At 42.1% G+C, this 24905-nt stretch overlaps 1 protein-coding gene and 1 non-coding gene across 2 annotated transcripts in view; one reads left to right on the forward strand and one right to left on the reverse strand.

Annotated features, from left to right (window-relative positions):
- The window catches only part of LOC116676813 (uncharacterized), a 31279-nt gene that overhangs the window by 4056 nt on the left and 2318 nt on the right, over window positions 1-24905 (forward strand). Inside the window, exon 2 of the mRNA XM_032507675.1 lies at window positions 13915-13935. Coding sequence (XP_032363566.1) covers window positions 13915-13935 — 21 coding nt within the window. The remainder of the gene's footprint in view (window positions 1-13914; window positions 13936-24905) is intronic.
- trnac-gca (transfer RNA cysteine (anticodon GCA)) lies at window positions 20017-20088 on the reverse strand. The gene has a single exon. It is a non-coding gene; the product is annotated as a tRNA-Cys (tRNA).

A 24905-nucleotide genomic window follows, 5' to 3' on the forward strand; every position in this document is an offset into this window, starting at 1 on the left:
ACATACACATACAGACACAGACACACACAAACACAAACAGATACAGACACACACGGACACAGACACACAAACAAACACACACAGATAAACACACACAAACACATACACACAGACACACATACAGACACAGACACACACACACATACAGATACACACACACATACAGATACACACACACACAGACAGAGAGACTCACATGCACGCACAGACACACACACAACAAACAAAAACATACACACACACACACACACACAGACACACACAAACAAAGAGAGAGACACATACACACACACACACAGATAAACATACACATACACATACAGACACAGACACACACAAACACACACAGATACAGACACACACGGACACAGACACACAATCATACACACACAGATACACACACACAAACACATACACACAGATACACATACAGACACAGAACATACACACACGCACACACAGACACAAAATGGGGGGGCAGTAGCTCAGTCCGTGGGGACTTGAACCAGCGACCCTCTGGGTTGCTGGTTCAAGTCCCCGTACGGACCAGAGTCTGGTGGTGGACTGGTAGCTGGAGAGGTGCCAGTTCACCTCCTGGGCACTGCCAAGGTGCTCTGGAGCAAGGCACCGAACCCCCAACTGCTCGGGGTGTCTTTCCATGGGCAGCCCCCCCCACTCTGACATCTCTCCATTAGTGCATGTATAGGTACTGAGCATGTGTGTGTAGTTCAGGCCTTTGTGTAATGTGTGTAATAACAACAGAGTGTTTATTGTAATTTAACTAATAAAGTTATACTTCATGCACACACACACAGATACACACATGGTTGTAGACTGGAGTAAGGACGTTGATTCTGGGTAGAGATCAGCTGATGAGATAAAGACGTCGTGGTTGGTAAGAGAAGAAGAAGATCAGCTGATGAGATAAAGATGTCGTGGTTGGTAAGAGAAGAAGAAGATCAGCTGATGACGAGCGTTGTCATGGCAACCTGACTCACCCCCCTATGTTGAAATTAAGGAGGCATAAGTATACACCCCCCTGTGTTAAAATACAGGGGGCATAAGTATACACCCCCCTATGTTGAAATACAGGGGGCATAAGTACACCCCTCCCCCATTTTGTAAAAATACAGGGGCATAAGTATACACCCCCTATGTTAAAATACAGGGGCATAAGTATACACCCCCTATGTTAAAATACAGGGGCATAAGTATACACCCCCTATGTTAAAATACAGGGGCATAAGTACACACCCCCCTATGTTAAAATACAGGGGCATAAGTATACACCCCCCTATGTTAAAATACAGTGGGCTTAAGTATATACCCCCCTATGTTAAAATACAGGGGCATAAGTACACACCCCCCCTATGATAAAATACAGGGGGCATAAGTATACACCCCCCTATGTTAAAATACAGGGGCATAAGTACACACACCCCCATGTTAAAATACAGGGGCATAAGTATACACCCCCCTATGTTAAAATACAGGGGCTTAAGTATACACCTCCCCATGGTAAAATACAGGGGCATAAGTATACACCCCCCTATGTTAAAATACAGGGGCATAAGTATACACCCCCCATGTTAAAATACAGGGGCATAAGTATACAGCCCCCATGTTAAAACACAGGGGCATAAGTATACACCCCCCTATGTTAAAATACAGGGGCATAAGTATACACCCCCCATGTTAAAATACAGGGGGCATAGGTATACACCCCCCTATGTTAAAATACAGGGGCATAAGTATACACCCCCCTATGTTAAAATACAGGGGCAAAAGTATACACCCCCTATGTTAAAATACAGGGGCATAAGTATACACCCCCTATGTTAAAATACAGGGGCATAAGTACACACCCCCCTATGTTAAAATACAGGGGCATAAGTAAGACCCCCCCTATGTTAAAATACAGGGGCATAAGTACACCCCCCCCCATGTTAAAATACAGGGGGCATAAGTATACACCCCCCTATGTTAAAATACAGGGGCATAAGTACACACACCCCCATGTTAAAATACAGGGGCATAAGTATACACCCCCCTATGTTAAAATACAGTGGGCTTAAGTATATACCCACCTATGTTAAAATACAGGGGCATAAGTACACACCCCCCCTATGTTAAAATACAGGGGGCATAAGTATACACCCCCCTATGTTAAAATACAGGGGCATAAGTACACACACCCCCATGTTAAAATACAGGGGCTTAAGTATACACCCCCCTATGTTAAAATACAGGGTCATAGGTATGCACCCCCCTATGTTAAAATACAGGGGACATAAGTATGCACCCCCCTATGTTAAAATACAGGGGCATAAGTATACACCCCCCTATGTTAAAATACAGGGGCATAAGTATACACCCCCCTATGTTAAAATACAGGGGGCATAAGTATACACCCCCTATGTTAAAATACACGGGACATAAGTATACACCCCCCTATGTTAAAATACACGGGACATAAGTATACACCGCCTATGTTAAAATACACGGGACATAAGTATACACCCCCTATGTTAAAATACAGGGGACATAAGTATATACCCCCCTATGTTAAATTCCTATAGAGGCACATTTTTATTATTAAAGACCAGTTAATTCATGGATCAGGAAACTATGCATCCTGATAAAGTTCTCTTGGCTTTTGGAATTAAAAAACCATGCTAATCTCTATAAGGGCGGGGGGGGGGGGCTATTAGTCAACTTCAGCATGGGGGGTAAACTCATGAGCACCAGTGGATTCCTTTAAACCTGCTTCACTTAACTAATAATACCCAGGCTGGCAGCCGAGTGAGATGATCGGAGTCTGAAGGGTTAATTCTGGTGTTTTATCTGTTTTTCATTTTAAAAACAGATAAAACACACCGGGGGGGTTACTGGAACTGAAGCTGTACCTCCCACACACACACACACACACACACACACACATACAGAAACACAGACACACACAAACACACACAGATACAGACACAGACGGACACAGACACACAATCATACACACACAGATACACACACACAAACGCATACACACAGATACACATATAGACACAGAAACAGACACACACACACACATAGACAGAGAGAGACTCACATGCACACACAGACACACACACAAACAAACACAAAAACATACACACACACATACACACACCCACACACACACAGACACACACAAACAAAGAGAGACACACACACACACACACACAGATAAACATACACATACACTATTAAGCTATAGTGTATGTGTATTGTATTATAGCTGGAGAGGTGCCAGTTCACCTCCTGGGCACTGCCAAGGTGCTCTGGAGCAAGGCACCGAACCCCCAACTGCTCGGGGTGTCTTTCCATGGGCAGCCCCCCTCACTCTGACATCTCTCCATTAGTGCATGTATAGGTACTGAACATGTGTGTGTAGTTCAGGCCTTTGTGTAATGTGTGTAATAACAACAGAGTGTTTATTGTAATTTAACTAATAAAGTATACTTCATGCACACACACACAGATACATACATGGTTGTAGACTGGAGTAAGGACGTTGATTCTGGGTAGAGATCAGCTGACAAGATAAAGATGTCGTGGTTGGTAAGAGAAGAAGATGATCAGCTGATGAGATAAAGATGTCGTGGTTGGTAAGAGAAGAAGAAGATCAGCTGATGACGAGCGTTGTCATGGCAACCTTACTCACCCCCCTATGTTGAAATTAAGGAGGCATAAGTATACACCCCCCTGTGTTAAAATACAGGGGGCATAAGTATACACCCCCCTATGTTGAAATACAGGGGGCATAAGTACACCCCCCCCCCCCTATGTTAAAATACAGGGGCATAAGTATACACCCCCTATGTTAAAATACAGGGGCATAAGTATACACCCCCTATGTTAAAATACAGGGGCATAAGTATACACCCCCTATGTTAAAATACAGGGGCATAAGTACACACCCCCCTATGTTAAAATACAGGGGCATAAGTATACACCCCCCTATGTTAAAATACAGGGGGCATAAGTATATACCCCCCTATGTTAAAATACAGGGGCATAAGTACACACCCCCCCCTATGTTAAAATACAGGGGGCATAAGTATACACCCCCCTATGTTAAAATACAGGGGCATAAGTACACTCACACCCCCATGTTAAAATACAGGGGCATAAGTATACACCCCCCTATGTTAAAATACAGGGGCATAAGTATACACCCCCCATGTTAAAATACAGGGGGCATAGGTATACACCCCCCTATGTTAAAATACAGGGGGCATAAGTATACACCCCCCTATGTTAAAATACAGGGGCAAAAGTATACACCCCCCTATGTTAAAATACAGGGGCATAAGTATACACCCCCTATGTTAAAATACAGGGGCATAAGTACACACACCCCTATGTTAAAATACAGGGGCATAAGTAAGACCCCCCCTATGTTAAAATACAGGGGCATAAGTACACCCCCCCCTATGTTAAAATACAGGGGGCATAAGTATACACCCCCCTATGTTAAAATACAGGGGCATAAGTACACACACCCCCATGTTAAAATACAGGGGCATAAGTATACACCCCCCTATGTTAAAATACAGGGGCTTAAGTATACACACCCCCCATGTTAAAATACAGTTGCATAAGTATACACCCCCTATGTTAAAATACAGGGGCATAAGTATACACCCCCCATGTTAAAACACAGGGGCATAAGTATACACCCCCCTATGTTAAAATACAGGGGCATAAGTATACACCCCCCTATGTTAAAATACAGGGGCATAAGTATACACCCCCCATGTTAAAATACAGGGGGCATAGGTATACACCAACCTATGTTAAAATACAGGGGCATAAGTATACACCCCCCTATGTTAAAATACAGGGGCATAAGTATACACCCCACTATGTTAAAATACAGGGGCAAAAGTATACACCCCCCTATGTTAAAATACAGGGGCATAAGTATACACCCCCCTATGTTAAAATACAGGGGCATAAGTATACACCCCCCTATGTTAAAATACAGGGGGCATAAGTATACACCCCTATGTTAAAATACAGGGGGCATAAGTATACACCCCTATGTTAAAATACAGGGGCATAAGTATACACCCCCCTATGTTAAAATACAGGGGCATAAGTATACACCCCCCTATGTTAAAATACAGGGGCATAAGTATACACCCCCCTATATTAAAATACAGGGGCATAAGTATACACCCCCCTATGTTAAAATACAGGGGCATAAGTATACACCCCCCTATGTTAAAATACAGGGGGCATAAGTATACACCCCCTATGTTAAAATACAGGGGACATAAGTATACACCCCCCTATGTTAAAATACAGGGGCATAAGTATACACCCCCCTATGTTAAAATACAGTGGCATAAGTATACACCCCCCTATGTTAAAATACAGGGTCATAGGTATGCACCCCCCTATGTTAAAATACAGGGGACATAAGTATGCACCCCCCTATGTTAAAATACAGGGGCATAAGTATACACCCCCCTATGTTAAAATACAGGGGCATAAGTATACACCCCCTTATGTTAAAATACAGGTGGCATAAGTATACAACCCCATATGTAAAAATACAGGGGCATAAGTATACACAGGAGGAAGTATACACATCGGGAAACTATGCATCCTGATAAAGTTCTCTTGGCTTTTGGAATTAAAAAACCATGCTAATCTCTATAAGGGCGGGGGGGGGGGGGGCTATTAGTCAACTTCAGCATGGGGGGGTAAACTCATGAGCACCAGTGGATTCCTTTAAACCTGCTTCATTTAACTAATAATACCCAGGCTGGCAGCCGAGTGAGATGATCGGAGTCTGAAGGGTTAATTCTGGTGTTTTATCTGTTTGTCTTTTTAAAAACAGATAAAACACACCGGGGGGGGTTACTGGAACTGAAGCTGTACCTCCCACACACACAAACACACACACACACACACACACACACACACACACACACATACAGACACACACAAACAAACACAGATACAGACACACATGGACACAGACACACAATCATACACACACAGATACACACACACAAACACATACACAGATACACATACACACACAGACACACACACAAACAAACACAAACACATACACACACACAGACACACACAAACAGAGAGAGACACACACACACACAGATACACATACACATACAGACACCGACACACACAATCACACAGACACAGACACACACAGACACAGACACACAATCATACACACACAGATACACACACAAAAACACATACACATACACACAGACACACATACAGACACACACACACACACACACGCACACACATACAGATACACACACACAGACAGAGAGACTCACATGCACATACACACACACACAAACATACACACACATAAAACACACACACACACACACACACACAAAATACATACACACACATAAACACACACACATAAACACACACACACATGAATACACACACACACACAAACACACAAACACACACACACACACACACACGCACACACATACAGATACACACACACACAGACAGAGAGACTCACATGCACATACACACACACAGACACACACACACAAATACATACACACACATAAACACACACACATAAACACACACACACATGAATACACACACACGCACAAACCCACACAGACGGCCTCCCAGAGCCCGGTGATTATTTTCGGTGCTTTATGAGCTTTTTACATTAAAAGTTCTCTTTATTGCTTTTTTTTACCTTTTATTGTTGTTTCTTTCCAACATGTTGGTTGCTTTATTCTATGATGAACCTTTAGACAAACGTTAATGAGACAAACACTAATGAAGCATAATGAAGTAATAAAGCAGCTGAGGGGGAACGTTGAGGCTGCAGTGAGCAGACCTGACCAGCAGAGGGCAGATTTTTAATATGATAAAGTAGTAAACGTGTAATATTCTTCGTTTAAGATGTTTCTAATGGTAAACTTGTTAAATAATTCATAAAATAAAACCCTTTGAAGGTTCAGTAATTAACCTCCAACATTCAGCCACTGGTTTCTGGTGTAAATGCGCCCTCTGGTGGTGATAAACAGGAACTACAAGAAGAGCTACAGACACGTTTTGTCAAGTTTTTGAGACGGGTATGGCTGCAGCCTGGAGCGTCCCAAGTCATCCGTCCCGTCTCATACGGTCTCGTCTCATACGGAGGTGTGTCCAACGGTAAATCCAGAGGGTCAAAATTACGATATCGCGAATCATTTTCCAGACGGAGTCACGGGTAAATTCGTGACCACATTTGTTGCAATCAATTGAAAAACGTAAAAAAACTGTTAAAGTAACAATTTTGCCATAGCCTACATGTAGTTTGCTCATTTCTGAATGTTATGCTTGTGTTGTTCCATGTTAACGTAGCTACATCTGATGAAACCTGCATCAGCGACGCAGCCGTTTCTGCCAAATAACGGCAGGACTCCTTAGGAGGGATAACAATCCACGATCTGCACACACATCAACAAGACTACAAAAATAAACATGTTACACGCTTTCCAAGACTTTTTAATTCTATGTTCTATATTGTTTTCACACTTCACTGGGACATTGCTGCAAATACAACTGCTTATCAGCATGGCGAGAGTGACTGTCGGCCTCGGCTGTCGGCTCTCTGGGACCCGGGACAGAATGCTGTCGGCTCTCTGGGACCCGGGGCAGAATGCTGTCGGGTCTCTGGGACCCGGGGCCTCGGCTGCCGGGTCTCTGGGACCCGGGGAAGAACGCTGTCAGGTCTCTGGGACCCGGGGCAGAACGCTGTCAGGTCTCTGGGACCCGGGGAAGAACGCTGTCAGGTCTCTGGGACCTGGGGCAGAACGCTGTCAGGTCTCTGGGACCCGGGGAAGAACGCTGTCAGGTCTCTGGGACCTGGGGCAGAACGCTGTCGGGTCTCTGGGACCCGGGGCAGAATGCTGTCGGGTCTCTGGGACCCGGGGCAGAACGCTGTCAGGTCTCTGGGACCCGGGGAAGAACGCTGTCAGGTCTCTGGGACCCGGGGCAGAACGCGGTCGTATTTTTCTACTACCGCGGCCTCGGCTATCGGCTCTCTGGGACCCGGGGCCTCAGCTGCCGGGTCTCTGGGATCCGGGGCAGAATGCGGTTCTGTTTGTCTACTACCGCGGCATCGGCCTTCGGGTCTCTGGGACCCGTCCTCGACTGCGTATCTCTGCCGCCACAGTCTTGGGTCAGGATGCGATTGAATTTTTCTTCCACTTCCGCCAGCGGTTCTATTGTACTTTGTGTTGTATTGTATGAAAGAGGGATTTTTTTTAAACAAAACCAAATGCTTGAACTCTGTCGGGAGAGAAATTCCTTCTATAGCTGCAACTTGGATCAAAGATGCAGCTATAGTTTGCCTATCAACTGCATATTTTTATAGACGGACATATATTTTTAAATAATTAAAAACACACCAAATATTTTATTCATTAGCATGATAGTTGACGTGAACTTTAACTTTGAAAAGAGAGATAATAGTATTTGATTCCAGATGCGAGCTTTTATTTTGAAAAGTAGAAACTCGGGGATGGCAGAAGGATTTTTTTAGTTTGCCTATAATCTGCATTTATTTTATAGACGAACATATATTTTAAGTGTTTTTATTCATCTTTATTCATCATTCATCACATTCATGATAGTCTGCATTTATCTTATAGACATGTTTAGTTAAAAAAAAACATATTTTATTCATTTGTATGATTGTCGTTAAAAAAAAATCGCGATTTTGCATTTGTGACCCTCTGGATTTACCGTTGGACACGCCTCCGCATGAGACGAGACCGTATGAGACGGGACGGATGACATGGGACGCTCCAGGCTGCAGCAATATACTCTTGAAGCTTGTCCTCTAATTTTATTTTTTGTTTTGCCTAAAATTCATCAACTTGAAGATAATTAATCTTTTAAAGTAGTACAATTTTAATTTACCCTTTTGAGATGTTGTGAATGGCAAAATCATTACTTAATTCATAAAATAAAACCTTTGAAGGTTCAGTAATTACAGTTTTTTCCTATTGCTAACACACAATTTTGCAAACTAGTCTGGTTTTATCAAAATACATAACACAATTCACAAAACCACACACCCAAACTGCAAAATACCTCATATATCCTGCAAAATGAAGCACTGCAACCAAAACTACACATAGTATTATCAAAATCAAACTTTTGCATGAAACGACACACACTTCATTCATATTACCAGAGTTTTGCCTAACCAACTACACACTGTTGGGCATAATGAAAAGCACCCTCATCTTTACTATGCATTGCCATAATACTAAAATATGTATCAGATTGTTCACATGCACAGAAATATTTACACACACACGCTGTTAGAACATTTTATTGTTTCACTACAGTAAACAAGTCAATTCAACATATGCACAGCGGATATATTCACATGGGACCAAACAAAAATATTCGTAGAAAAGAAAATTTCAGAAAAAATATATTACAGTAAAAAAAAAGAGGCAACAAAAATAATTAGGCAGCATCTTGCCGCACAGCTGGGTCTGGCCACAACGCCTCGTCAACATCACAGGCAATATCTTCTCCTGCCAGACATTGAGGGAAGAAGCGCCTTGAATGCCTTATCCATCCCTGAATTGCACCCACATCCATCTCATCACATGCCTCTTCCATCGCCTGCACAAGAGGCACGCGCACAAAGGGCTGCCGGTCGTATACCTTCCACCGCCATGCCGAAAAGAACTCTTCTATGAGGTTCAGACATGGTGAGAATGGTGGAGGGTATCGCACGAGAAATGGTGGGTGGTCAGCAAACCAGTTTTGGACTGCGGCGGCACGATGAAAGCTCACGTTGTCCCATACTACAACGTACCGCTTTCCTTGAGGGTCTGCATCATTCATACGCTCTGGTGGTATGAGAATGTTGTGAAGTCTGTCCAGAAATGTGAGAATATGGGCTGTGTTGTAAGGTCCAAGGTTGGCATGACGGTGAAGGACACCATGCATACTGGAGATGGCAGCGCACATTGTGATGTTCCCACCACGTTGGCCAGGAACATTTATAGTGGCTCTGTGGCCAATGACGTTTCTCCCCCTTCTTCTGGTCTTTGCTAGGTTAAACCCAGCCTCATCTATAAAGAGGAACTCATGTGGGATTGCATGAGCCTCCATTTCCAGTACTCTCTGAGAACAAAGAACAAACATCTGTCAATATGGTGTTATCCAGTTCTACTGTTATCCAGTACTACTGGATAACAGTCAATATAGTACTTACATCCACATATGCTCGTCTGACCTCTTTGTTTCCTTGAGAGTTTCTCTCAAACGGCACCTTATAAAGTTGTTTCATTCTAATTTGGTTTCGCTTGAGAATGCGAGCCAATGTGGACAGACTGACTCGTTGAATGTTGTGGAACAAGGTGTTGTCTTGGATGATGTGGCTTTGAATTTCTCGTAATCTGATTTCATTATGTTCCAAAACCAAGTTTACAATGCCAGCTTCCTGTACCCCGGTGAACATTCGGCCCCTTCCTCCACCATGGTGTCGTCTCTCAGTCCTTTAGAAAAAATGAAATAAAGAAATATATAGAGCTTGGACATTGCAGCCTAAATATTTTCCCCCCACAGTAGAGTACATTGTACAGTTCGTAAATGGCTGATGTCATACAGTAAGTAAACAGGTGTCACCCAACTGATGCACTATGTCATGGGGTGTACTGCATGTGTACTACATGAAATCTTAGTTACATACCTGTTCTCCAGTCTAAAGGTCCGGATGACAGAGGTGACAGTAAAGCGGCTCAAGTTTGGCTGCACTCTCTGTCCAGCCTCACGCATTGTCAGCCCATGGTTGATCACATGATCTACCAAGGTTGCTCGGATTTCATTTGAAAGTGTTTGTCTTCTTTGGCCATGAACTCCTCTAGCTGCTCTACACCTACCTCTCACTCTTCCTCCCCCTCTTGTTCTCAACCTCCCTCTTCCTCTACCTCTCTCTGCAACGTCTTCCATTGTTGCTGTTAAAAAAAAGTGCTCACCTGTGGTCTTTTTATAGTGCTTACATCCTGATTGGAGTGTTGGCAATTAACCAATGAGGTGTTTGGCCACATTAGGTGTTTTGGCACATGTAATTGGCCAATTAGCTCATGTAGAGTCATTTTGAATGGCAGTGTTTTGAAATGGCAAACATGTAACTTTATGTCAGATTGGTGTGTCTTATGCAGGAAACTGTGTTCAGTGCATTTAAAAAGTGCCATTTTGAAATGCAAAATGTGTGTAAAGCAGAAAATGTGTTTAGACTTTTGGAGACTTGGGAGGAAGTTTTGCTCTCTGTGTGTCAGTTTAAATAATTGTGCTGTGCATGTCATTTTAGTGTGATAGCCATTGGAAAAAACTGTAAAACACAGTGTAGCCTACAACTTTGTAAAAATGTGGAGTGACTATAGGCTAAGTAGATATTTTTACACCCCAACACATTCAGTCGGGTCCGCTATAGTCTGTTGGGCTTTTTCTCACCGTTTGAGCCGTATTTCCCTTTTTGCATATTCTTCCCCTCCTCGTTACTTTCCATTAGAAGCTGCTGCTCATTGGGTGAAACATATGGCACATGCATCTTCTCAATTCTACATCAGTAAATCTGTGATCGATACCGTGGTCTATTCCCAGCCATCTCCACCTGGCTTGACATAGCTCCACCTGTTCATCCTGGCTTGGCAAACGTGCAACCAATTAAGCCGCGAAGAGCAGATCACACTAAGTCACACTGGATATCTTTATTCTACTTTCGTGCAACAGGCCCCAGGGATGCCGTCAATGAATAACCTGAAGGAACATCAGAGTGTGTGTGTGTGTGTGTGTGTGTGTGTGTGTTTGAGTGTGTGTCTGTATGTGTGTGTGTGTGTTTATGTGTGCTTGTGTGTGTGTGTGTGTGTGCGTGTGTCTGTATGTGTGTGTGTGTCTGTGTGTGTGTGTTTGTCTGTGTGTGTGTGTGTGTGTGTGTGTGTGTTTATGTGGGCTTGTGTGTGTGTGTGCGTGTGTTTGTGTCTGTGTGTGTGTGTGTGTGTGTGTGTGTGTGTGTCTGTCTGTGTGTGTGTGTGTGTGTGTGTGTTTGTGTGTGTGTGTATGTTTGTGTGTATGTTTGTGTGTGTGTCTGTATGTGTGTGTGTGTCTGTGTGTGTGTGTGTGTGTGTGTGTGTGTGTGTTTATGTGTGCTTGTGTGTGTGTGTGTGCGTGTGTTTGTGTCTGTGTGTGTGTGTGTGTGTGTGTTTGTTTGTGTGTGTGTGTGTTTGAGTGTGTGTTTGTGTGTGTGTGTGTTTGTGTGTGTGTGTGCCCGTGTGCGTGTTTGTGTGTCTGTGTGTGTGTGTGTGTGTTTATGTGTGTGCCTGTTTGTGTGTGTCTTATGAATAATTAACATGAAAATCATTGGATAAATGGAATTTTCCATTACATTCCCCCCTTTTGATTACATACTAATCACAACACAATGGAAAATAACTGAGAAGAAGACATTGCACATCTGCATGTCCCCAAATGAGGAATCTAAACCTCTTAGTTTAAGCGACCACTGCATCTAGTCCAAAAGAAGGAAAATGAGAATTAAAATGGATTTTATGAATCTGGAACAACTCAAATTTGGACGCTGAGTCCGAGTTGCAGATGAAACTGTTCAGGACCACCATCTGTGAGTTGTAGGCTTGGTACTGAACAAAGAGGAAACCATTATTAATGGGAGAATACAGCAAATACTTCTAAACAGAAACAGATCACAGAGATTATTGGAACCACAAGACCTCCCCACCAAGCCTCCACCCCCCCAAGTAGCAAAGCGCCCCAGTCCAGTTTGGGGGACATCTTGAGTCCTAAGACTAGTGGCGAGGTGGTCTAGCTGATGGACGGTGTCAGTGAGGTTCCCTTCAATGTCTGGGATGAATGTTCAGCATTGATCACCTATCACATGGCACAGCCCCCCCCCCCCCCCCCCCCCCGCCCACCGAGCTGCTAACAGTGAATCTGGACCCATCTGGTGCTGGAGTAACATGTTACGCAGGGTTGGAGGAAAACCTCCAGACTGTGTGTCTGTGTGTGTGTGAGAGAGTTTGTCTATTTGCATATTACTGTAGGCATCAACCATTTAAATTCCAAGAGGAACCGTTTCCATTATCTGTTCTGATCATTATTTACCTAACATGTAAATAGTAGCTGGAACAAGTTATATGAACAGCATCCTCCCAGTGAGGACGACCCAGAGCAGCGTCCTGTCTGAAGACACAGCGAGGAGACACAGCGAGGACGACCCAGAGCAGCGTCCTGTCTGAAGACACAGCGAGGACGACCCAGAGCAGCGTCCTGTCTGAAGACACAGCGAGGAGACACAGTGAGGACGACCCAGAGCACCGTCCTGTCTGAAGACACAGCGAGGACGACCCAGAGCAGCGTCCTGTCTGAAGACACAGCGAGGAGACACAGTGAGGACGACCCAGAGCAGCGTCCTGTCTGAAGACACAGCGAGGACGACCCAGAGCAGCGTCCTGTCTGAAGACACAGCGAGGAGACACAGTGAGGACGACCCAGAGCAGCGTCCTGTCTGAAGACACAGCGAGGAGACACAGTGAGGACGACCCAGAGCAGCGTCCTGTCTGAAGACACAGCGAGGACGACCCAGAGCACCGTCCTGTCTGAAGACACAGCGAGGACGACCAAGAGCAAGATGGACAGACTTCTTCTGCTCATCATGGCTGCATTAGGTGAGTGTTTCATGTTTCATGAATGTTAATAGTCTTTATTATTATGACACATTTACATATCCGTGTGACAACAGGACTCTTATCACAGTTTATTCATTTATTAGCAAATCCAATCCATAAAATAAGAGACGTCCAGCTCAGTAATCATAAGTTATGTTCTGAGGTCCTTCTGGTGAAATAGTTCCTGTTGAAACACGGCAGAGGACTCGGCCCCGTCCACTTTAAAGAGACGAGGAAAGTTAGACGGATGCTGTGAAACTCCCTGGAGGGAACTGTGTCCAGGTGTTTACAAACAACATAACAAATATATACATATAAATATATATAAATCTAAAGTCACTATAAAAATGTATAAAGAGGTAGAAGTATACATAAAGTTAAATCACTGCATGATCCTCCTTAAACTTAAAATCCATTTTGAAAGTTTAATTTTGCAATGAATTTGTGCAATTGGCTTGTTGGTAGTAAATATTTGAATTGTTATCCATTGTGTTTGATGGTGTTGGATATCGCAAAACTGAATATAATACAAAAAGTAGGCACTATTTACAGTGTTTCCTTTTTTCTCCCCACAATGCATTGCATGACGTCACGTTGGGGAGAAAACAGAGCAGCCTGCGTTGTATTTGCCGCTGGTCTGGCCTAATGTGGCTTCTGGTCTTTTAATATCAGGGCTGCCAACTCTCACGCATTGGCCGTGAGACACACGCATTTGACTGGTTTCACACGCGCACACGCCACACCCCCAATTTCTCACGCTGAAGTGTCAACCCGGCCGGTCAAATTTCTGAAAGATGAGTTTATCTATCTAGATCTATAGCTCTATAGATCTAAAGATCTAGATCTATAGATCTATAGTTGAGCCACTTGTGATAGACTAGTTGTGCTTTCAGAGACTGTGAGGGGTTCAAGAGTGCTCCCTGTCTGTGGAATTTTCAAATTGTCGCAAAATGAGAACCCTTTTTTTAACGAGCCATCCCAGGTGCATTTCCCCGGGTCCAGGTCTGAGCTCTGAGTATCACAGACCGTCCGTCGCTTCCTCTCTCTCTGTAACAATAGAGGTGAGCAGCGCGGCTGGTGGACCCGCTCTGCTGGGGGGAGTGACGCGTTGCATCCGTGTAGTCCTCCGATAATGAGCAGCGTACAGCCTCCTCTAAACTTTGTCAGAGACCAGAGACCCAAATGGGCCTCTGTGTCTGTCAGACGGTCTGAATGGGATCCACCATATCAGCAGAGAAATAACATGCACAGCAGACTATATTAGCTACAACTCTCCAAATCTCGGACAACAGAGATGGGAGGAGTTATATTTTGAATAAGCATAAAGTTGTAAACATGAACAGAAATCTGATGAAACACATCGGAGCTATACTATACTGTATATACGATACTGCAACGTTGGGCCACTATTGTGCTTCTATATCCTCTGTGCATCTCTAAATGTAACTGTAAATAATTCATTCAATGTTTTATAAAATGAACAATAGTCTTTATTTTCCCAAAAAAGTAAATACAGTAAGTGGGGCACAGAAGATGAGGGCCAAACAAAGGTTAAAGGATTAGAATTTATGTAAATCATTGGTTCTCCTTCTTTAGAATTTCAGTGGTCTTAGTTTATCCCTCAACATTAATTTAACTTTGGGTCCCTGGTCCCTACACCAGGCAGGGACCCCTGGACCTTGTCCCTACACCAGGGACCCCTGGACCTGTTCACCACAGACCCAGATCTTCTCAGCTGTTGCTACTGACATATGCTACTGTCTCTTCATGTGGCTCATCATGTTTGGCACATTGTCTGGGTCAGTTCTTATATCATTAGAAATTCATAATGTAAATAATGTAAATGCTAAATGCTCTAAAACCTAGTGATACTACAACAATACAAAGGTTCTTAACCCTACATTTTTGCACATATCATGTAACACTTGATTTCAAAATTTTATTGCAAAAAAACTCTCCAGAAAGTGCCATTTAATGGTTTATTTTTCAAATTTTTTTCCCTGGAGGGGCATACCCCCAGACCCCCCTAGGGAGAGCCCCACCCCCCCACATATAACAAATCCCAATTTAAACCCTGAAGGATAAAGACCCAAAGAAACTGCTTTGTACACGGCAAAATATGGGGCGGCCCCCCCAAATCTCACTCCAAGGTTTTGCGAAAAGTTGGCAGCTCTGTTCTAAACAAATACTTTTTAATTATCTCAACACTTTTTAACAGTCAAACTGAAACACTGGGGAGAGCTCCAGATCCTGCAGTTGCAGACGGACATGGATAGCTTCAGACCCGCTCACCACTAGTGTTGGTGGAATAGCAAGCTAGCGTTAGCAAACTAACCCCGCTTCTAAATAAATACATTTTAATTATCCTAACACTTTTTAACAGTCAAAGTCAAACACTGGCGGTGAGCTCCAGGTCTTGCAGCCACGGACAGACAGCCATCATTGGGTATAATACGTGCCTTTTAAATTAAAATGTATTTTTTATAAGCGGGCTAGTTGGTTAGTTCGCTAACGCTAGCTTGCTATTCCACCAACACTGGCGGTGGCCTCATGGGGGGTTGTGCTGCTGCTACCGGGTCTGGAGCTTTCCGTGTCCCGCTGGAGATCAGATCAGATCACGTTGAGGTCGGCAGCGGAGCTTTCTAGCGATGTTTCCCCGCTGGCCGAGCCCCACTGACGGCGGTCCGTCTGCGTCTGCAGGACCTGGAGCTCCAGTGTTTCAGTTGGACGGTTAAAAAGTGTTGAGATAATTAAAACGTATTTACAGTATTTAGAAGCGGGCTGGATGCTAGTAAGCTTATGCTAGCTTTCATGCTACATGACTAAGCCGGACAGAGTTGTCCCTCATCTGGGGATAGACTTTAATGCTTTACAAACACCAAAGCAAGTAAGTGCTGTGACTAACATTACTCTTCTGAAGTGATTTTGGAGAGGGAAATTAGGTAGAAATACGCTGGTTGACTAGCATGACACCATTGTATTCATATAATAATCAATCCAGGCTAACGTGGATAACAGTGACTGCATGTTGCTTCCTCTAAATTCCAGGTTGTGGTCGACTAATGGGGCCAGCTCGATAGGTTGATAAACTGATCAGACCTGCACGTCACGCTCACTCGCAACAAACTCTGTGTATCCAAGAATAGTTAAATCAGTGGAAATGACGTTAGATCAGACACAGACTTCTATAGTAGATCAGTGTTACGTTTCCAGTGTCACGGCTCCGAACCGTAACGTAAGTTGGGACGGACAGACCTCTTGTTTCTTTGGGCTAACTATATTAGCTTTAGACCGGCTGGTAGCAGCTTTGTGCTTGTTTCTTTAGGCTAACTGTATTAGCTTTAGCCTGGCTGGTAGCAGCTTTCTGCTTGTTTCTTTAAGCTAACTATATTAGCTTTAGACCGGCTGGTAGCAGATTTCTGCTTGTTTCTTTAGGCTAATTATATTAGCTTTAGCCTGGCTGGTAGCAGCTTTCTGCTTGTTTCTTTAAGCTAACTATATTAGCTTTAGCCTGGCTGGTAGCAGCTTTCTGCTTGTTTCTTTAAGCTAACTATATTAGCTTTAGCCTGGCTGGTAGCAGCTTTCTGCTGGTTTCTTTAAGCTAACTATGTATATTAGCTTTAGCTTGGCTGATAGCAGCTTTCTGCGGTGGGAAATGCCTGGGAGACGTCGTGATTATGTTGCATTAATCAGGGGATTTAGTTTGTATTTGCAGAAAACATAAAACACTGACTACTGTAGCTTCACTGACTACCCTTCAAAAACTATGCGCATTACTGCGTCAGCGGTAACTGCTGCCTACAGTAATTTTCTACACACTTCCCATACCAAACCCCGTCGGACAAATGTCACATACACACATTGCCCACATGGCTACCTGTCTTAAAGGGGAACGGTTGGATGGTAATAATCATGTAAGGAGAAACGGTAAAAGTTTACTTCTCTATCAAGCAGCAAAAAAGTATTAGCTAGGGGTGGGCGGATCGATCTAAATATAGATAGTATCGATGCCAACGCTGGTATTGGTATTTGATCGATACAACTGTAATTGAATCGATATTTTAATTTAGATATCTCTCCTCTACGTTCACTATACTTTGCTTGTGTCTTCCACCTTCCTGAGCAAACGCCGCTTTCACATCTTGGCCCACATTGCTCCTCCTCCCCCGTCTGCTCCTCTGCTGTGATTCGTTGTTGTGTCGTCACGTGACTCACTGACACAACGTGCAGAGGAGTAGCGACTCGCTGTATTCATTCTACAGTGCCTAATAACTAATAATTTTGTGCACTTCAATACATTAATAAAAAAATATTGCCTAAAGAATTGATCATTCATTCACCTCAGAAATAATCAGAGGTGGGTAGAGTAGACAAAAATTGTACTCAAGTAAAAGTATTGTTACTTCAGAATAATATGACTCAAGTAAAAGTAAAAGTAGTCATCCAAATAATTACTTGAGTAAAAGTAAAAAAGTACTTGATGAAAAAACTACTCAAGTAGTGAGTAACTGTTGAGTAACGACTGATTTATTTCTCAACACAAGCATCAATCAGACAGACAAAGATATAAAATAATCATCTTTAGGCAAATTATAGTTCATCCAATCAATAAAATAAATTTAAATTAATTTATTAATTACAAAATAGCTTACTTGAGAGACTTGTCACATCAAATTTGGATGGATACTGCATGTGTAAAACATACTGTATGTAACCTAAAAGACAAACATCCACCTCTCCACAGCAAAAACTACAACCACCGCTTCGTTTCCTCAGGTTAGATGTTGAGTTGTTGAACGCTGACATGTCCGTTTGTTTTGGTCGGCCCTGAACACACCGCCTAACGTAGCTGCTGTTTCTTTGCTTTGCTACGACTGTGAAGCTAACCTGTCCCGCTGCTGAAACGAGTACGGTCACGTGACTGCACAACGACGTGTGATTGGTTAAGCACAGTCACGTTCAGCGGAAGACTCTCTCTCTCTCTGTCAAAATAAAACATTAAAATGAGACATGGGGGGACGCGTAGTAACGAGTAACGAGCTCATTGGAGCCTGATGTAGCGGAGTAAGAGTACAGTTTATTTTTCACTAATCTACTCAAGTAAAAGTAAAAGTATAGTGATTTAAAACTACTCCTAGAAGTACAATTTTTTCAAAAACTTACTCAAGTAAATGTAACGGAGTAAATGTAACTCGTTACTACCCACCTCTGGAAATAATGAAATGCTCTCCCCTACACAAAAGTATTTTTTTAAGTAAAAAGTATCATATTGGTATTGGTATCGGTATCGGCAATACGGACCCTATATGTATTTGGTATCGGATCGATACCAAATTTTGCAGTATCGCCCACCACTAGTATTAGCGTCAACATCGCAACGTCCTGCGATATGTCTATCGCACATGCGCACATCGCGATGTCGATGCTAAAACACAATATTGTTCAGCCCTAACTGACGGTATACTTCAGTAAGCTAGTTTGCCACTTTTATCTTGGGTAATGCCACATGTAAGTATATCTTAGTTTATTTACATACCCAACATAGGTTATACTACACTGTATAACAATACATTGCGTGTGTCTTTATTTTATCTTACATTTTTGCTAGCCTACTGTATATACCACCACATTACAATGTTGTGTAGTTATATTGTTTTTGAATTTATCTTTGTTAAATATCTGCGAACAGCGTTACGTGCGTGCAGGATAAGATGTATTTCACGGTATTTTTAGAATAACAGAGGTCAAGAGATTCCCTGGAAAATACCAGAAGCATTTCCAGGTAATCTCTGCACCTCTGTTATTCTAATATTACCATGTAATGAAATAGAAACAGGCAGTTTTGCATTTTGCACCACTGCCTTCTAAAGTTCTAGCCAGGCGCCATTCCTCGCCTAAAACAAAATAGCCAACAATATCGCCAACTAGTCAAGGAACAGCAGGAGACTTGGTATTTAAGAATACAAACTGACTATGTGACAGATGTGTAATCTGTCATGTCCTGCCTTCTGAAGCTCTAGCCAGGCGCCATTCCTCCCCTAAAACAATATGAGTCATTCCAGTAAGTGAAAAGGAAAATCACATCTACAAAGATAAATTGAAAGAATGTGACTCCCTGATTGTCTAGTGGCTAGGATTCGGCACTCTCACCGCTGTGGCTTGGGTTTGATTCCCGGTCAATTAGTTACATGCATGCTTTTTTCAAGTATCAACAACTACTATCATAAAGATGATAGCCTACACACATCCTTGCAGGGGGCATCCAGATTTGAACTGGGGACCTTTTGATCTGCAATCAAATGCTCTACCACTGAGCTATACCCCCAAACACTCCATATTGGACATGCTTATGGTGCATTAAAACAATGGCAGGGCCTCCACCATGTGGTTACCTTCACAGTCTGAGAAAGTATCCAAATCTCATCTACTGTATGAATAGGAGTAACACTTTTTTACAATTGCTATGACAGATTTTTCAATACATTTAACAAGTTTCCTAAACTCTTAACACACCAACACACCCAAAACACACAATTGGCAAAACAGTTAATTTCATCCTCAAAATCACACATTGTAAACTAAACTCCAAAACTAATTTTCAAAATACAATAATACACTAACACAACACACTATGTCTAACAAAACACTGCAAACATGTTTCAAAATCAAATAATTATTCCAAACACTAACACATGTTCTCTTCCAACCGGAACATTTAGTCATTCATAACACAATGACAAAAAAAACACTGTCATCAGCTGACATTACAGAAACTCATTATTTTAGATGTGTCAGGTATGCCCTTATATAATAGACAGTATATTGTATTGATCATAGATTGTGTTTTGCACATGCATTTTGTTTCTTTTGTTGAAGAAATTCAATACGACAAATGAATGACCATCTCAGAGTAGCTTTATAGAATGTACAGTTTATGAAAAAAAAGACAGAGACAGAATTGCAGCCGTAAAGACTATATTTGCAGAAGGACATTACTGCAAGTTATACAAACAGAAAGAACACCAGAACAATAATTTAAAAAAAGTAATCTTCTAATCTGCTCGGTCTTCTGCATTTGGCCACATGTTCTCATCCACATCACACCTGATATCTTCTCTGGCAAGGCATCGTGGGAAGAATCTTTTTTGCATGCCTTATCCCCCCCTGGCAGTGTTCAGCTGTGATGTCTTGGCATGCAGCATCCATTGCATCAAGGAGGGACATTTGGTCATGTGGACGATGGTCAAAGACCTTCCATCTCCAGGCTGAGAAAAACTCCTCAATGAGGTTGAGGAAAGGAGAGTAAGGGGCAAGGAAGTGGGACATCATCCTTGGAGGGCGTCAAACCAGGCTGGGATTGGACGGGAATGGTGGAATGCCACATTGTCCCATGTGATCACATATATTGGCAAGTGGTCTCCCCCCTGCCCCCTTTCTACCTCTGGCACCAGTCTTTCGTGCAGGTCTTCTAAAAACAGAAGAAGGCGTTCGGTGCTGCAGGGGCCAATCTCACATTTATGCAGGCGTGCACCATTGTTGGAGATTACAGCGCACATGGTGATGTTAGCTCCTCTCTGGCCCGGCACTGTAACTGTGGCCCTTCTTCCAATTATGTCTCTCCCACGGCGACGCCTTTTCGCCAGGTTGAAGCCAAACTCGTTTTCATAGATAATTTCACGTGGGACTTGATTGGCCTCCAACTCCATGACTCTCTGAAAGTAATTAGACACAGTGTATGTAACTGCTGTGCTGTACTGTATATCTACTGTATGTCCTCATGTACTGCAGGTTTATAGAGTAGTTTACAGTAATGACTGTATTGCATAACCTTACCTGGTCGTTTTGGTGACGGAGTTCTTTGATGCGTTCACTGTTCCTTTCAAAAGCAACTTTGTATAGTTGTTTGATTCTGACTCTGTGTTTAGCTAGAGTCCGAGAAATAGATGTTAGGCCGATTGCTGCAATGTTCCCAAAGACAAGGTTGTCCTCTACAACTCTGGACTGAATGTCCAGGCATAACGTCACTCTAATACTGTAAATGGTAATTTTACAGTATTTACACTTTGATGTAGGAGAAGCAATATCCTACCTGTTGGTTTCTCTGGAAATACGGACAGTAGATGCCAGTGTGTCCCAGCTGATGTTTGGCTGTACTCGTTCACCAGCCTCTCTGTATGATAGCCCGTGGTTTATGACATGGTCGATGATAGCAGGTCTTATTTGATCAGTTACCCTAGCTCTGGTCCTTCTTTGAGCGCCACCACGCATTCTAACTCCTCTCCCTTGTCCTGGTAATCGTCTTCCTCGCTCTCGTGCAGGCATTTCTTTCCTTCTTTGTGTTGCTCTAAATTGTTCCTTTTCCAGCCAGGACCAGCCCAAAGAGTCCTCTTTTAGAACATATGATCATATGATTGAAAGAACGTCAACACAGTGTGCTTCCTAGATGGGAATCAGCTGTTATTTCAACAATTGCATAACTTCAATAAGCTGTTTCTCATTAGCAATGGAATAAAAATACAGGGAATATATGAATAATATGAATAGTTGTTCACTTTGCCTTTAGCCTGTAAGGTCAGGTTTAGAACATGGTGTTATCTGTTCTGACATACAGTGTTAAAGCATTGGTAAATATGGCAGTAAAAGTCTATTGTTTTGGTCTTGTTTGAGCTTGTGTGCAAAAGGAATTTAAGCATTTTAAATTTGTGTTAATTGTATGCATTATGTGTTAAAGCAACAAGAAATGTGTTAATAGTATAGCTCACACATGCGGATGTAGTGCTAACTGTGTTAAGAGTTTTGGAAAATTGTTAAAAGTATTGAAAAATCTGTCATAGCAATTGTAAAAAACTGTAAATGATCAGTAATTATTTGCAAATTGAATAAAACGTCATCTTGACCTATTTGGTGTCTTTAGAAACGGATTTCTTCTGGAAGTTATAATAAATGTCTGTGGGTTTAACAGAGGTTTAAATACATATCGTCTACATAACGTGTGTCATGATGCATCAAATTAATGTGTTGATTATGTCATCAGATACACAGTTATTAGTATTTGATGTGCAGCCACAGAAAACATATTGCTGAATATTTCATTGTGTCATGAAGCTTCATTTAAGAGCGAGGCCTATTACATCCCATAATGTCTCCAGAACACAGTGTGTGTCCTTGTTGGGTATAAAAAGTTAATGGATGTTTCTATCTTGTGTGAAAAGTCTTTTGGATAATTACTGGTCACTTTGGCCATTTTCTATTTGTTTCATGAATTCTGTAAGATGGTTTATGAGTCAAAGAAATGTGTAAATATGTGATTGTAGAATAAAAACTGTAAAATAAAGCAGGTGTTGAACACAAGGCCTGAGTAAGCAGTGAGAACCTGTTTACACACAAGTTGGATTTCAGTCGAGGATGATCTTTATTATTGAGAATAAAGTTGAACTTTCAGTATTAGTGCCAGACATTAAAAGAATAAATCAGAGATAGAAGTTGTTTTTTGAGAATAAAGTCAAAAGAAGTGAAAGAATAAATCCAATTTTGAGCGTATTCTAAAGTGACTGGAGGACATGTTCAGTAAGCAGAGCTTTGTCAGCACTGCTGTTCTTTAATAAAAACTGGTCTACACAACGGGATGGGGACATACTCTAATAAAATCTAGTTCAGATATCTAGAAAGTTCTTTCTCACTAGGAAGAATTAAATACAGATATCTGCAATAAATATCCAGTCTAGCTACTAAATATTAAAACAGCCACTTGTACTATTTAAGGATTTAAATGTAGTTTTGACTGATTAAAGTTGTAGATATCTTGAAAAACAATTTCCACAAGTAAGAATATTATTGTACATATCTTTAATTACCATTCTGACTAGTTAGAATATCACTTTGACCAGGAGAAATGCTATTATTAATATCTAAAATGTAATTACAGATAGGAGTGTGGTTTGATTAAATGTTAAAACGGCCTGCTGTAGCACCTGAGACATTCTTCATGTTTTCATCTCTAGTTGTTCTGCAGAGCTTCTTCTAGCTGGTGACGTCTGACAATAACAATAACTTTAGTTTTCTATGTTGGAAGTTGACATTATTGTTTAAAGCCACATTTAAATGTTGTATAATCTCTCTGAAAGAGTCCAACAACAATAATTGATTAGTGCAGGGTACTTTCAGCGTGTATAGAGCAGCATATCTCCAACAGACTCCATGTAAATAATCACTACTTTTAGCGTGTATAGAGCAGCATATCTCCACCAGACTCCATGTAAATAATCACTACTTTTAGCGTGTATAGAGCAGCATATCTCCACTAGACTCCATGTAAATAATCACTACTTTTAGCGTGTATAGAGCAGCATATCTCCACCAGACTCCATGTAAATAATCACTACTTTTAGCGTGTATAGAGCAGCATATCTCCACCAGACTCCATGTAATAATCACTACTTTTAGCGTGTATAGAGCAGCATATCTCCACCAGACTCCATGTAAAGAATCACTACTTTTAGCGTGTATAGAGCAGCATATCTCCACCAGACTCCATGTAAATAATCACTACTTTTAGCATGTATAGAGCAGCATATCTCCACCAGACTCCACTTAAATAATCACTACTTTTAGCGCGTATAGAGCAGCATATCTCCATCAGACTCCATGTAAATAATCACTACTTTTAGCGTGTATAGAGCAGCATATCTCCTCATGTAAATGGGTGAATTAAGAGTTTATTCCAACCAGACCAGAGTGGTGATTGTTGGAACAGTGGAAAGATTAACCAAGACGGCTTTTGGTAGATTTATTTAGTTTCTGTCCACTTTAATGAAGTGTGTTTTACGATGATAAAAGTAGTGATTATTTACATGGAGTCTGGTGTGACAGTGTGTTTTGTTGCTGTATTTACTTTCATTCATTTATAAGGTCTTTATTTATGTGTGTTTCCCTGTTATGCAACTTAATTAGACTTACAAGGAAGCAGAGACGGGAGACAGGAAGAGTCACGCTGCCCTCTGCTGGTCAGGTCTGCTCACTGCAGCCTCAACGTTCCCCCTCAGCTGCTTTATTACTTCATTATGCTTCATTAGTGTTTGTCTCATTAACGTTTGTCTAAAGGTTCATCATAGAATAAAGCAACCAACATGTTGGAAAGAAACG

The sequence above is a fragment of the Etheostoma spectabile genome, unplaced genomic scaffold (assembly GCF_008692095.1).
Source record: "Etheostoma spectabile isolate EspeVRDwgs_2016 unplaced genomic scaffold, UIUC_Espe_1.0 scaffold00003786, whole genome shotgun sequence".
Lineage (NCBI taxonomy): Eukaryota > Metazoa > Chordata > Actinopteri > Perciformes > Percidae > Etheostoma > Etheostoma spectabile.